This window comes from Danio rerio, chromosome 13 (assembly GCF_049306965.1).
Source record: "Danio rerio strain Tuebingen ecotype United States chromosome 13, GRCz12tu, whole genome shotgun sequence".
In the NCBI taxonomy this organism is placed as follows: domain Eukaryota; kingdom Metazoa; phylum Chordata; class Actinopteri; order Cypriniformes; family Danionidae; genus Danio; species Danio rerio.
In genome coordinates this window covers 36463084-36478687 of record NC_133188.1, presented here as the reverse complement: position 1 = coordinate 36478687, position 15604 = coordinate 36463084, and the positions used below count along the sequence as shown (strand labels likewise).

The following is a 15604-nucleotide window of genomic DNA, read 5'->3' as shown; positions in this document are numbered from 1 at the left end:
TTATTGTTGCCTTTTTGTCAGCTGGAACCACTCTGGTCATTCTCCTCTGACCTCTTACATCAACAAGGCATTTGCGCCCACAGAACTGCCGCTCACTGGACATTTTCTCTTTTTTTTTTTTTGGAAAGTGGCCGGTAAGTGTATATTAATTTAATGAAATATTCAGAACAGTTACACAATGTACATTTTAGAAGAAGTGATAAATTCGATATTTGAGAACTTAATTTTATGAATTGATCAACAGTTTGTGCTGTCCTTGAAGTCCTCGCACAATTGGCATCATCTTTTCAGAGATCCGACTGGAGCTGCACACTTTTTAGATGCCTTATGATGGGATTGCTATCATCTCATACCTCATAATTTGGATTGATACACAATACTGGTCTTGCTGTATTAGTAAAAAAGTTAGCTTAAAATAGTACATTTTAGGGCTGCACAATTTGTTGATTCAGCATTGATAATGCAATGTGTGCATCCGCAATAGTCACATCACAGAATGTGCAATTTCGGGATTATAGTTGACCAAGAGCTACGGTTTAAACACCTGAGATATGTGAAGTCACTGTAGAGTCTAAGTGTAATGCAGTGAAAGTTTTTCATTTGCAGGTGATTTTAAGGCCCATGACTGTGTAAGCATTCAGGCAAAGAAATGTTTAAAGTATTCAGGCACAAGCAATTGTGCCGTTTGTAATGTAATGTGTATTGATATAGTCTATTTATTGTGTATGGCCATACATCCAAAAAGCTTCATAATCATTAGGGGGGGTCTCTCCACACCACCACCAGTGTACAGTATCCACTTTGATGATGCGATGGCAGCCACAGGATGACACCAGTGCGCTCACCAAAAAAAAAAAAAAAAACCTGTGTGCTCGCCACACATTAGCCATTGGTGGAGTGACGGTGATAGAGCCAATTAGATGGATGGGGATGATTGGGAGGCCATGATGGATAAGGGCCATTGGAGGGAATTTGACCACAACCCTACTCTTTTTGAGAAGTGCCATGAGATTCTTAGGGCGTACTCACACTATGTACAGTTGCCTTGAACCGGGCCAAAGCACGCTTGTCCCCCCTCCTGTCCCCTGTGGACAGCACTCTGGCACACCTCTTCCAACCAGGCCAGGGCCGGCCAAATAAACCGTGCCTGAGCCTGATTCAAAGCACTCACACTTTTCAAACGATTCGGGAAACGGGCCCGGGCACGGTTTGGATAGCATAGTGTGAGTACGCCCTTAATGACCAAAGAGAGTCAGGACCTCGGTTTAACGTCTCATCCGAAAGAAGGTGCTCATTTTCAGTATAGTGTTCCCTTCACTATACTGCAGCATTAAGACTCACACAGACTGGCTGCAGATTGAGCACTTCCTGCAGACCTCACTAAACACCACTTCCAACAGCAACCTAGTTTTCCCATGTGGTCTCCCATTCAGGTATTAACCAGGCTCAGCCCTGCTTAGCTTCAGTGAGTAACCGGTCTTGGGCTGCAGAGTGATATGGCTGTGGCCGTTTGTAACTTTACTAAAGATGGATTAAATTAAATATTTATATAACGAAGACTATAGTTTTATTTTATATTTGATTTTTCAGTTTCATTACCTGAATACTGTTAGACTCCTCAGAAATCCATAAAACACTGTAAATGTCACTTATATCTTTAATTTATTATTGATTCACTCAATAAGTTAATGAATACTTTCCAAATAGAACTTTTCTGGTGAAACTGTGTTTATATCCCAATTTATATCACAGAAAAATACTAAATTTATATATAACTATATAACTAAACATTGCAAAGTCAAATTCTTCCAATATCGTACATTTAAAATGACATTTACGTTTACGTTAACATTCTTATAAAGTGCTATATTTGTTTTACCTCATGGGTAAATCTAAATAGGTTGGATTTTAGTCCATAAGTCTAACACATTAATGACCTCAGATTAGAAGTATTTGTCTTGTTCAGGTTTGCGATTGATTTGAAGTAGTCATTCGTTGATTCACCTGCTATGGCCCATTTATAATCCAATCAAAATATCATAAATCTAGTGTATGACGGTGGAATGTGATCGAGGATTATGAATGGGATTATAACGAAGCATAGCAGGTGAATCAGCTGCACACACCTGAAATGAATCACAAACATGACTGCAAGATGACAACACCGATACTTCTGCTGTTCTGCTTCGAGACAACTAGAAATACCTAATATCAGCTGACAAAAAGGCAGTATGTGGTCAAAAGAATGTTAATTTTTTTTGTTTATTAATAATATCTATTAAAAATGGTGGCTCAAATATAAAATTCTACATAATAATTTAAACCTGTATTAATTGTTATTTTGGTGAATTGTTTAGCTGAACATTTTTGCTGTCAATGATACATATTGTTGAATTTTTTTTATTGCAATACAGGTTATTATAACACTGCATTTTATCAATATAAAATACATTCTGTCCATACAAGATCCCAATGTTTCTTATAAAATATCTTAAAATCAAAGCAACAATGTGTGTATGAAATGGGTCATGTTTTTCCTTTTTTACAAGATGCAATATATTAAGATTTTTAATATTCTTATTATGATAATGTTAATATGATAGTCTCAGATATTTCAGATGAAAGTTTGAGCTCAAAGTAACTCACAGATCATATATTGCCTAGATTACCTGGATTATATTGGAATTTATTTTATAGCGTAAATTCCTCATTTTTGAGCTTTGTTTTCATTTGTCTTTACATTTATATTAGTTGCTGCTGCATTTTACAGTCTCTGAAACTCAAGCAACAAACAAACCATCCACCTGTTTTAAAGCCTTGTCTGTTTAAATTCCTGATACATGTTTTTTATGAGCAAACAGACATGAAGCGTGCAGTCAGAAACCTTCTGTAAGACGGCGGATTATGTGAGTATTAAAATAATGCTACATTCAAGTCACATTAGTTAGGCAAAATGTATAATTTTTAAACTACATCTTCAAAGTTCTTATAATTTTTTTTATTATTTATATAATGAAGGTGCTGTAGGCATAGTGTAACTATTCAGTACTATCATATTTTCCTAACACATCTTGGTTTTATTGTAAGTGATGTAAAATAGAAATTGAATTGAAACAAATTTACCTTTGGTGCAGATGCTGCATCCATTGCATCATGAACACCTCCAGCCTACAAATTCAGATTTGCTTGTAATGGTGGCAGTCATACGAAAGGACATTTTTGAGTGAGTTTAGAAATAATGATTTAAAGAATAACTCCGTTTAATGACTTTGTGCTTTGTAACTTTGCAGGTATTTTCTTTCTGAAGCTGCAGCATTACAAGCTAAAGAAGCTAATAATAATAATAAGCTTAAATCTTAAACGTTGATGTTTTGTCATAGTATTATTATTTTATTCTAGAGTGGGATTGTAAGCCAGAACCAGACCACTTTATTTTAATGTAAATACTCGATATATACACTCACCGGCCACTTTATTAGGTACACCTTACTAGTACTGGGTTGGACCCCCTTTTGCCTTAATGCTTTGTTGCATAGCTTTAATAAGGTACTGGAAATATTCCTCAGAGATTTTGGCTCATATTGACATGATAGCATCATGCGGTTTATGCAGATTTGGCACCTGAACATCCATGATGTGAATCTCCCATTCCACCACATCCCAAAGGTGCTCTATTGGATTGAGATCTGGTGACAATGGAGGCCATTTGAGTAAAATGAACTCATTGTCATGTTTAAAAAAACCAGTCTAATATTATTTGTGCTTTATAACATGGTGAGTTATCCTGCTGGTAGTAGCCATCAGAAGATGGGTACACTGTGGTCATAAAGGGATGGACATAGACACTACAATACTCGGGTATAGGTTGTGGCGTTGATACAATGCTCAATTGGTACTAATGGGCCTAAAGTGTGGCATGAAAATATCACCACCACCACCAGCCTGAACCATTGATATAAGACAGGCTGGATTCATGCTTTCATGTTGTTGACACCAAATTCTGACCCTACCATCTGAATGTCGCAGCAGAAATCGTGACTCATTAGATCAGGCAATGTTTCTCTAATCTTCTATTGTACAATTTTGGTAAGCCTGTTTGTTTGTAGCCTCAGTTTCCTGTTCTTAGCTGACAGGAGTGGCACCCGGTGTGGTCTTTTGCTGCTATAGCCCATCTGCCTCATGGTTCGACATGTTGTGCATTCAGAGATGCTCTTCTGCAGACCTCGGTTGTAACTAGTGGTTATTTGAGCTACTTTTGTCTTTCTATCAGCTGGAACCAGTCTAGCTATTCTCCTCTGACCTCTGGCCTCAACAAGGCATTTGCGCCCACAGAACTTACACTCACTGGATATTTTGTCTTTTTCTGTAAACCTCAAGGATGGTTGTGCGAAAAAATCCAAGTAGATTAGCAGTTTCTTCTCAGACCAGCCACGTTCTAAGTCACTTAAATCACCTTTCTTCTTCATTCTGATGCTCAGTTTGAACTGCAGCAAATCGTCTTGAGTTGACCATGTCTACGTGCCTACATGCATTGAGTCGCTGCCATGTGATTAGCTGATTAGAAATTTGTTAATGAGCAGTTGTCAGGTGTACCTAATAAAGTTAAAAAAAACAAATATATATATATATATATATATATATATATATATATATATATATATATATATATATATATATAGATAGATAGATAGATAGATAGATAGATGGAGAGATAGATAGATGGAGAGATAGATAGATGGAGAGATAGATAGATGGAGAGATAGATAGATAGATAGATGGAGAGATAGATAGATGGAGAGATAGATAGATAGATAGATAGATAGATAGATAGATAGATAGATAGATAGATAGATAGATAGATAGATAGATAGATAGATAGATAGATAGATAGATAGATAGATAGATAGATAATGAAACAAAAAATATTTCAATTCATAATAATTTTAACAATACTTTTAAACTCATACTGGCCAGATATTTTTTTATTTTCCTGTTAATTGCTTCATGAATACATTAATTGCCAAGTCATCAAAGGATTCAAAGTAATAAATCAAGGACAGGTCAGTCTGTCTCCAGTACATTAGTTTATTGCAACAAAACAGTTTTAGTGGAACATTGAAATGCAACAAATCAAGCTACCCTTATTAGGAAGATACCGGTACTGGTGGTGAATTCAGATCTGAAAAAGATGCATGAATTGCATTCATACATGATTTTTTTTATTTAAATAAAAATTAAACTTACTAAAATAACTTACTTCAAACAAACTATTTAAAAAAAAGAGTCTCAACCTAACCAAACCCACAGGATTAGATTAGCCATTAAAGCAGTCCTACTATACAAAACCAACAGACATATAGAAATACAATAAAAACCAGTTCTGGTCCAAAAGTGCAAACATGTTTCAATCCAGAGGAAAAACAGTCCAAAGTAAAGCGTCACCTCATCCTTCAGATACTTTCTTTTATGTCATTTTTTCCTGCAGTAATACCCAGAGAGTGATCCGAGGTTACCCACTAATCCCATGACAGCTGACGAAACATTAAAAACATGTACTGTTCAGCCCTCAAATATATAGAATCCAGATCTCAGCAGTCATTTTTAACACAAACCTAAAATTAGTAGCAGACGTAATATAATAAATCTCACCATTCTGCTCAAAGCAGCACTTTTCCAGTGAGGTCACATTTTTTTAAAAATGTATCATTTATAGCTCAAGACTACAGTAACCCTTCATAATAAACCTTTAGCCTGGTGATCAGTCTCTGCAAATCCTTCAGTGTTGTTCTTTTAGACTTTGGAATGCAAAGTGGTTTGTTTGTCAGAGTCTTTGATGAGGATGATCGTGTGCTCTACAGCCGCAGCTCAGTGTCTTCTTTTGGTTCTGTAATCTTCGGGAAGGAGACGTGTGCGCCTTCACGCGTCTGGCCCAGAGCGGATGCAACTATGTCAACGGCTAGACTAGTCGTGGCTTCCACAGCCTCAGGTGCCGCTCCGAGTGTGGGGTTCACTTCAACCACATCCATCACAGACAGCAAACCTGTGCAGCCCGGGAATAAAAAGGTTTTATTAGCATTTACGATTTATAAGATTTCAGAGATATTAAAGGGGGAATAGTTGATTCTTTTTCATGCTAAAAACACTCCACATCCTGATGGCAATCATTAAATGAAGAGATCTGAGTGTATTTATATGAATGTTTATATTCTGTGGAAGATGTAGGACCAAGAAAAGTTTGTCCAATCAAAACGGCTGGTCTGAACATTATGATAGGCTGTCCTACATGAGCATTACCTCTGTTTTCAGAGAAACAACATGTTCACAGATGCAGTTCAGACAAAAAATGGCAGACAAAACTCAACAACCTAGCTTTTTTTGTTTGTTATGTCTGGTATTGTAATTACAAACCATACTTTAAAGTATGTGGTGTATTATCGTGATGTTGTCTAGTGCGCATGTGTTTCATGAGGCGTGGCTTTGGATGGAGATGTTCATGGAGGATGTAGGCTTTCTTTGCTATTAGGCTAACGTTAGCATTTTCCAAGATCTCCTATTGCACCTTTAATGATGTGAGCTTTAGCCTGGCATGCATTTTTTATTTTTAAAAGATGTCTAATAGACGTCTAAACATAGTCGTCTTGGCTAAAACAAGGCTAAACTTGGGCTGTCAGTGAATATCTAATAGACATCTAAGAATAGCCCAAAACTAGACTAGTCATTAAATAAACCCAAATGAATGACACATATAAAGTCTGTCTAATGTGTCTATAGATGTCTATTAGATTTTCACTCACAGCCCAAGTATAGCCTTGTTTTAGCCAAGGCGTCTACAGTTAGATGTGTATTAGTCGTCTATTAAATACTAAACTGTTTGCTGGAAGATGTGTACCTGTGTTGTGGATCTCCTCTGTTATGTAGATGCCCTCTCTGTAGGTCAGTCCGCCGTTAACTGGAGTTCCAGTGGCAGGAGCCAGCGATGGGTCAAAAGCATCAATGTCAAAGCTCAGGTGGATCGGCCTTTGCTTCCTGATGTAAAGAAATAGGTCAGTTGATTGTGAGGTAGTGTAAACAGATTGAGCTGAGATAAAGTGCCACGCTGCATTTAAAGCTTGCAAGTCAGGTCGAGTCCAGTTAGATTTTTTTTGTTATGACGTAGGTTGTTCCAGAGAACTATTCAGCCCCCCATTTGCAAAGTCCCACAGTACACAGAAGGGCTACATTGACATTGACAGTGTCATGCAATTCGCTGTTGGTTGTTTACAGAAGCACCACTACTAGTTGACTATGTATATTTGCATTTCACAATATCACTATACCTTGCCAAGAGGTGATCCAGAGTGACCTCCATTACTCTCTGAATGCCCATTCTGTCAATGTCCCGCATGGAGAAGTACTGAATTCCCAGGGTCTTTAGGAATACACTAAAAGCAATAAAATAAAATTAATTAGAAACTAACAAAGATTTATGCAGCTGCTTTGCTAATATATAATAGCATTTAAATGTTTGGTGTGTTTTGCTGTTTCTCAAAATTATTCAGGTATGATCTAAGAAATATTTACTTAAATTGCTTAATATATTTTTTATCATTTAATTAATGTGTTTTTAACAAGTTTTTTTTTACTTAAAATACACTAAACTGACATAAAACATGAATAATTTCATATACATTTTCACAATGTGCTTATTGTTATTTTCATGAAAACTATTTTTGATTCCCCAAACAAACTTTGAAAAGGACTTGATTCAGCACAGAAAGATGTATAATTTACTCATACCTTTCAAAAACCAATGGTCATTTTATTTTAAGAAAAATAGTTTGTATTCAGCTAGGATGAATTTAATTAATTTAAATTATCATTATAACAGGGTGTCTGTGGGGTCTTAAAATGTCTCAAATTTTAAATAACAAATTGTACACCTCAAAAAGTCTTAAATTCACTGAAATATTGTCTTGTAGATCTTAAATCATTTTAAACGGGTCTTAATTTTCCTATGTGCAAGTAAAGCTAACCAATCAAGTGAACACCCAATTACCAATTATGCATCTCATAACTTTTTTTTAGTATTTAAGTTTTTATTACAAAAAGATTCAATTCAGCAAAATCTCCAAATTAAATTAAACTAAAGCAACACATCCCTTTACACGATCTTTTCATAATAGGATAACCATTTACAGAAGTAACTGGGCCATTAGAGAAAAAGACTTAGTGTTTAGCCCTGTATAAGTCTAAAATTTCAATCCTAATGGTCATAAAAGAATCTTAAAAGTCTTAAATTTGACTAGAAGAAATCTGCAGAAACACTTTAAAGGAATTGTTTTAGATAGATGATGCTCTTTTGAATCTTCTATTCTTTAACAATCATGAAAAATAGCTATTAAAATAATATTAGCATATTAGAATAGTTTCTAAAGGATAATAAAAAAAAAGGTTCCAGAAAAATAATTTATTTTGTTTTATTAAACACTAGTATTGTTTCACTATGATCTGTCATTATGTTGTCATTATGAATAAGACACTTCATTAAAAAATAAAATAAAAATGCATGTACAGTGCTCAGCATAATTGAGTACTGCCTGTTTTGAAAATGAATATTTTCTCCATTCTTCAATGAACATAGGCAATGTACTTTGGTGCATTTAAACAAAACAGATTTATTAAACAGATATATTTATTCAAATAATATAATTTAGCCACCAAACATATTTAGAAATGAAAAGATAATACAATTAAATTCAAGAAAAATATTGCAAAAAAAAAAAAAGACAACCTACAAAATTTCAACTCAATTTTTCCATTTCTTTTGCTTTTCTTGATTCTTACTCCTTATTAAAATTGTATTTAATATTTTTCTATAAATTTTTTTTTTGCTTTTTTGACCGTTCTCGTAAGTTATTTTGTTAGTTAAGCTCCAGATTTTAATTTAGAACTGACTAATCTAATGTAAATATAATGTAATGCTTTCTATTCAAAAATATATATAGATAGATTTGTGAGGGGTGTACTTATATATGCTGAGCACTGTACACACACATATATATATATATATATATATATATATATATATATATATATATATATATATATATATATATATATATATATATATATATATATATATATATATATATTATAAACTCTTATTTAATTTTAAATGGTGGCTTGCCGTGTGTCTCATTTTGGTTTCATCATAAACCTTTTAATTTAGTGGCCTGCTGGCAGTTACATGTAATGTCAGTTGTATAAATAGTCTGTGACATGACACAATAGCCAATTTGGCTTTAGAGAACAAGCAACAGGTGCCAAATCCTGGATGTCATTTTGGGACGAAACGCGGTGTACTTACTGCTCGCCTGGATCCACATCTCTAAGACCAATGTACACCAGATCTCTGGCAGACAGGAACGGCTTCATCCAGGAAAATCCGGGAACTTTGGGCATCTGCAAGTTACAAATTAGAAGATAAAGGCTTCAGCTGTTCAAAAGGACAATACTAAGGATATTTCTAAAAGATTAAGTCATTACAAAGTGTTACTTCTTCTGAGACTAATGATTTTTCATTGTGAATAGTGAATTGTAGTCATGCCAGAGACTGCATCAGCATGTCTTTGGATCACAGACGTAATTGTTTGCACAAACACTAATCACCTTGTTCTGCAGGTCCTTTAGTAAGAAAGCTACAGACTGGCCGTGGAGGTTTCCCGAAGGTGAAGTCAGAGGCGTGTTGATATCCGCATGTGCGTCCACCCATATCAGACACAGGTCAGGACACTGCTGAGAATGGCCTTCCACTGAGCCAATCGCTAAGCTGTGTGGATAAAAACATCGAGAACTAAGCTGAATTCAAAACAGACTGGATGACATCATTTCTTATTAGTAATCGGTGTTCTGAAACGTTGTAATCAGCTACATGGAAATACAAACTATAAGTACAAATTGATAACAAGTGAAGCGATAACACTAAGCTCAGTTTAGAGTACCATAACACTTCCTCTGCCAGGAAGACATGAATGGAAAGACTAGTAAAATAGGTAACTTATTATGAACACATTTTCCATTCCGACAAACTGATTAAAACACAACAGATATAAACAGAAGCAAATCACCTTTTAAAAGAACTCAGTACTTCAAATGAAGATCATATTATTAATCCTGATTTATAAGTGAAGCCTTTTCTCCCAATATCTATTATTAAAGATCATTTGTAAACATTTTATAAAATGGACTGCATCATTTACATGTGTTTTGTTAAGAACTGAAGAGAAATGATGATCTCCAACTCTGTTTATCAAGAAATCGTGCAACTCTACTACATACCAAAATATTTTGCAGATATTGTAACCTAAAAATTGGCATAAGACAATAAAAATCATAGTAAACAAGTCAGATTTTTCCTGATTAGTTCATACAAAGTGTATTGGAAAAAACATTGTGAACTGTGTGTACCTGTGATCTCCCCCCAGCATGATGCAAGTGTGTCCTGCTCCCACCGCCCCACTCACAGCTCCAGAGAGCAACTGATTGGCACGTCCAACTGTGCGTGGGAACGGCACGTGCATGAAGTGCTCATCTTTTTCCAGATGCTTGAAGGTCAGGTCTCCGAAATCATGAACAGGGTAGTCTACAATACATTAGGTTGAACAAATTAATCACATAGTTTTCTTCACGTGACCATTATAATGACATTAACATGAACATATTAACACTTTCACAAATGCTCACTCCTTTCCCAAACTATTTTATTCATTACATGCTGGCAAGATGAAAAAAAAAAAAGGTAAAGCTGGTTGTTGACAGCTCTGTCACTCAATTCCAAACATGCAAATGTAGGTAGAAACTATAGGAGAAACGGAGGAAGGTTCAAACAGCTGACAGAACCAAACCAGACCGTGTTGAATTACTCATCAGATTTTAAATGACCATCGATAGGCACATGTACAAGCCAGTGGCCTCTTAACAGGAATAGATGTAAAAACTACAGCCCAAGTAGGCATGTTTAAAACACTAGATGTGCTTTCTGAATAAAAAAACAAGCTAAATATGAAGGAACTCAGGAGTTGATTGTCATAAGCTAAGAGACAGATTGGGATTTAGTTTGTGACTGCATTTGACAACTCATTTGTAATAAGGTTTTTGTGTTTTTGAAAGCGGCGAACGTGTAAAAGCTTTTGAAATATTAATTTCTTATGTAATTAGTTAAACATATTGCTCCATGCATATGATATTCAAACCCGACAGTTACTAAAGAAAGCAAGACATCTATATTTGTTGCATTGGATAAGCACTGATATAGTTTAGTCAAGAATGCTTGCCATATAGGGAGCTATGGTTATTTTCACAGCTCCAAACATGATGCCAAGCGTCTGGTAAAGTGATGCAACAAATCATCCTCGCATCAGTAGGTTATAAACATATGTATATCTTAAAGGGATAGTTCACCCAAAACTCATATACTCATCATATACACATCCTTTACTTGTTCCAAGTTTATTTAATCTGTTGAATACAAAAGATATTTTGAAAGACACAATAATTTAATTTAAGGTAACATTAGGATTTTATTTATTTTATTTATTGATCAAGGGATCCAACGTCCCAAAATACAAAGTAAGGTTATATTTTTATACACTCAAAAATGACATGCTGCTTGTTCAAACGTATTTAAAATGAGTTGAAACAACGCAAGTTTTTGGGGGGACAACATAATTGTTTTATGTTTAATCCACTTAAATTTGTAAAACGATTAAACAAACTTAATAGATTTGTGTTGGGACATCATGAAGGAACTGTGTGGAACATTTGTAGAGCTAGTGAATATATCACATATATCTATATCGCCCCCTTTTAGTGATAATAAGGGCCAACCCTCTTCACAGTTATCGTGAAACAGGGTCTTCGGAGCGTGTCATTAGTACAGTATGTCGTTTGTTCATACCCGCCGACGGAAAAAAATTCCGGCTTAAGATAGCAGGACCTCTCGCATTACATTGAGAACATGGAGTTACGTAAAGCGTCCGTGAGCTCGACAGACTCGGTGTTTATGTGATTAACAGCTGACGGCGAGACTGCTGAGGTGACTTGCACATTCCGACAGCTCCTGGAATCATGACTCACAAGTATTTGACTTTCAAGAGGATTTACGACTTCTTTTCTGTCATTTAATCCTCGTTTTAAACGAGCTGCTATAACGGTAGACATGTAAAACACTTGAGGAAGAAGCGGATACTAAAAGCGATGAATTGAAACCCTGCTACTACATTACAGAGTCAGCGGGGACGCGCGCGGACAGGTTCATGTTCTGTGCTCGCGCCAGTCGCTTATGTGGATGCACGGAAATATATGCCTCAAAATTCATTGAAAATGCTTGTATTTATCAAATTCTGATGCAAAAACGGTATGTTATGTTATAGGCGTTGTGTGTGTGTTGATGTGCTCAAAATATAGCCATGTTTTTCAATCAATAAAAATGGCAAAACCGCTTTAAATTTCACCCCATGCATTGAAATGTGTCTGTTTAACACGAATGTAGCATCGTTTTTTATTAAGTACAGGTCAATGTAATAACCTGATATGTAATAACCTAATTTTTTTGTTTCTGCAATTTTTAAACAAACTTCATTTGTAATTAATGTTTTATACGCATGATAAATCACTTTTGTACATTTTATTTCATGTCATCGAAATGTCTTTAACCCACTAATGTTGGTACAGAAATATTGTATTGTTCTTATATCACTGCTATCAACATTCACTTTAGTTTATTTATCGGGTAGCAGAAATGTCTGGAAAATCTAAAAATTTTTGTAGACACTGAACGCCTCCAGTCATTTTACTTTAATTGCTTTATTTAATTTTCTCTCATTCTTTAATTTGTTAATAAGGAATGATTTATTATGGACACATGTAATTAAATCCCTGTAATGTGAAGCCAGTCATCCTTTGTTCCAGCGCTGGCGGGAGCTGTTTTAGCATTTCTGGCAGCGGTTAAAACACGGGAGAAATCCCATGACCTCATCGCTTAATAACAGCCCAAGAACAACATCTGCCTGTATCACTCCGCACCACATCACTTACAGGAGTCTGCAGCCTCATCTGAAACGTTATTCTGAACGCCACCTTAACAACACGCAATTTAATAATACCTATTAAAACCTCAATCTTAATCTGTCATCTCTGCTGACGGGAACTGAAACTGAAACAATGTAAGACATTATATTAAATGTCTGTGTAAAGTCATATGGCGGCAACTAACTTCAGAATACACTGTCTCAAGCGACATCAAAGTTTGCGAAGAACGTCTTTATCTTAGTTTAAAAGTTTGTCTAGCGCGTTTTTACACATAAAAAGGAGATAAAAGTTGCTTTCGGATATGCAAATTGTGAATCAATTCATATAAATGCAAGCCCCCGACCGAGCCATCCCCGCTAACCGTTAAACTCTTTTGTGTATGATGTAACACCCTTTGTTATGTGATGTGGCCACAGAATACAGAGAGCTGCAGTGACGCACGCATACTGTAAATCAACCCCCTTCCTCTCATTCACCGCGGACAGACAACCTCCAAAACTCCGTCATTACCTATAAGTCCTTTATTTTAAGTATTCAAATCTTTAAAAACACCTACACTTAAACCAATACTGCTACTTTAATCACTGTATGTGTTCATTGAAAGTTCATTCACGTAACCGACAGTTGGATGATGTAACATCTAATCCAGCGCTCCATTTTTGATTCTGAGTTCGTCATGAATTCATTTAAAGGGACAGTTCACCTCTTTTAAAGAAAAACTAATTAAAATTTAATATGAGTTTATTTATTTTTATTGATTTTAGCAAATACTTCTATATTGTACTTAGAGTCTGAGGTAAAGACTGATATGCAGAATGGCAGCATGGCCATTAATAAAGAGAATGATGCAATAATCTGAACAGGATATAGGTAATATATTGAGTGAACTATTCTCTGAGTAGCCTATTTGTCAATAACAAGGCTATATTAGGACAACGACTGAAACAAATACTTAGATAAGACGAAGTTTGATAGGCAGAATGACAGCTTGGTCATCTATAAAGAGATTAATGCAGTAATCTGAACACATTATGTATATTTTGGTGAACTATTTCTCGAGTATTAATCAAGCACTATATTAGAAACAAATATACTTTAAATTCTAATGATAATGTACATACCAAGATTTGAAAGTCTTTCCACCAGACCTGCATCCCGAATAGCTTTGGGTCCATGCTCCACCCCTCTCCTTTTCTAAAATAAGAATCACGAGAATAGCATCACATATTTGGATCACACAAAAGTGAGTTAATGTGAATTTTCTATGTATAAAATATTAATGTCTCACCTGTCCTTTGGAAAACGGAGCTCCCAAAATGGCAACAGAATGTGATCTGTTCTGCTGGCAGGAAGTCAAGGTGGATTTCAGTAGTCTGGACAGTGGTCCTCTCATCGCCATGCTGACTGGATAATTATAAAATAATTTACTGACGCAAAACAGAAGGTTTTTCCCAAACTAACAACTCAGTCTGTCTCCCGGTGCGGCTTCTATCTCCTCTGTCTCAACACTGACTGTTCATCTGAAAGAGCCGGCACAAGCTTTTTCTTTAAGTCTTCCACTTAATACATAAACATGAGGTGATGCTCAAACTACAGGCTTTGGTTAAAATCTCAAGCCCGCCCCCTAAAATCTAGCTGCCCGCTATCATCCAATTGTTTGTAATACAGCTTCGCTATACAGCCGTGCACCGGGGCGCGAACCACGTTTTTCTATTCATAGAGCGGCAGCACTCCTGCGTCACACCTGATGACACACCTTCACCGCAGCCAATCAGAAGCTCCGCTCGCGTGGGTTTGTTTTATACGGGCGTGGTTTGGCCAATGACTGACGTGAGAGATGCGGTGCTTTTTTTGTGGTGTTGGAAATTTCCATCTCTGTCCTATCTACGGCATATGTGTTTTTGGCTTGCTTGCTGTCTTGTCAACAAATTCCCATCTCGATACTGGAAAACAGATGCACAGGTGTCCATACCATGTCTCCAGAATTGAATATTAATGTTCTTGAGAAATATTTGGAATACTAGTTTTACGATGGGTGCCAAGTTGTTGACAACATAAATACTCCTTTGGCCTACTTTCAGTGTTTACGTTCACCAAGAGCAAATATACAGAGGCTGAATAATAGTACACATTACTGTAGATTAAGGATTTCCATTCTTTTAAAATGCCTCCATCCTAAAGTGTAAAATTATCTGCTCTGGCTCTTGAAAAAAAGGGCCAAAGTCCCTCCTAAATAAAGCAAAATAAGTTTTAATTTATTTGCAATCAAAGCTTGGAGCATAGGTTTATGTGAATCATAATTTTGTACGATTTTATAACATTAGGTTGTAATTAAATAGTTATTTTCTATTTGTATATTTGTTTCTTTTATGCTTTTTAAAATAATCTTAACATTATTTTAGATTATTTTTTTTACTTTATTTTTCATTTTCCTCATTAAAGTATTTATTTATCTGTAATTTCTTATCATCATCATTATTATTATTATTGTTATTATTTTAATTATTATTTATATATTACAAAGTAATGCTTTAAT

General features: G+C 35.4%; 1 protein-coding gene across 1 annotated transcript; it reads right to left on the bottom strand.

Annotated features, from left to right (window-relative positions):
- Positions 1-5065: 5065 nt before the first annotated feature.
- On the bottom strand, positions 5066-14780 carry arg2 (arginase 2). Its single transcript, NM_199611.3, has 8 exons — positions 14357-14780; positions 14190-14262; positions 10447-10621; positions 9649-9808; positions 9347-9441; positions 7317-7421; positions 6890-7026; positions 5066-6040 (listed from the first exon to the last, which is right to left on the bottom strand). The coding sequence occupies exons 1-8, from the start codon at positions 14465-14467 to the stop codon at positions 5853-5855; spliced, it is 1044 nt and encodes a 347-aa protein (NP_955905.1). The 5' UTR covers positions 14468-14780; the 3' UTR covers positions 5066-5852.
- Between the last annotated feature and the right edge of the window lie 824 nt (positions 14781-15604).

Coding starts and splice junctions, on each gene's coding strand:
- arg2 (NM_199611.3), bottom strand. CDS start 14,467: ATGGCGATGAGAGGACCACTGTCCAGACTACTGAAATCCACCTTGACT. Junction 10,622..14,189: donor GGAAAGACTTTCAAATCTTG/GTATGTACATTA, acceptor AATGTATTGTAG/ACTACCCTGTTCATGATTTC. Junction 7,027..7,316: donor CTGGATCACCTCTTGGCAAG/GTATAGTGATAT, acceptor TCTTTACATCAG/GAAGCAAAGGCCGATCCACC.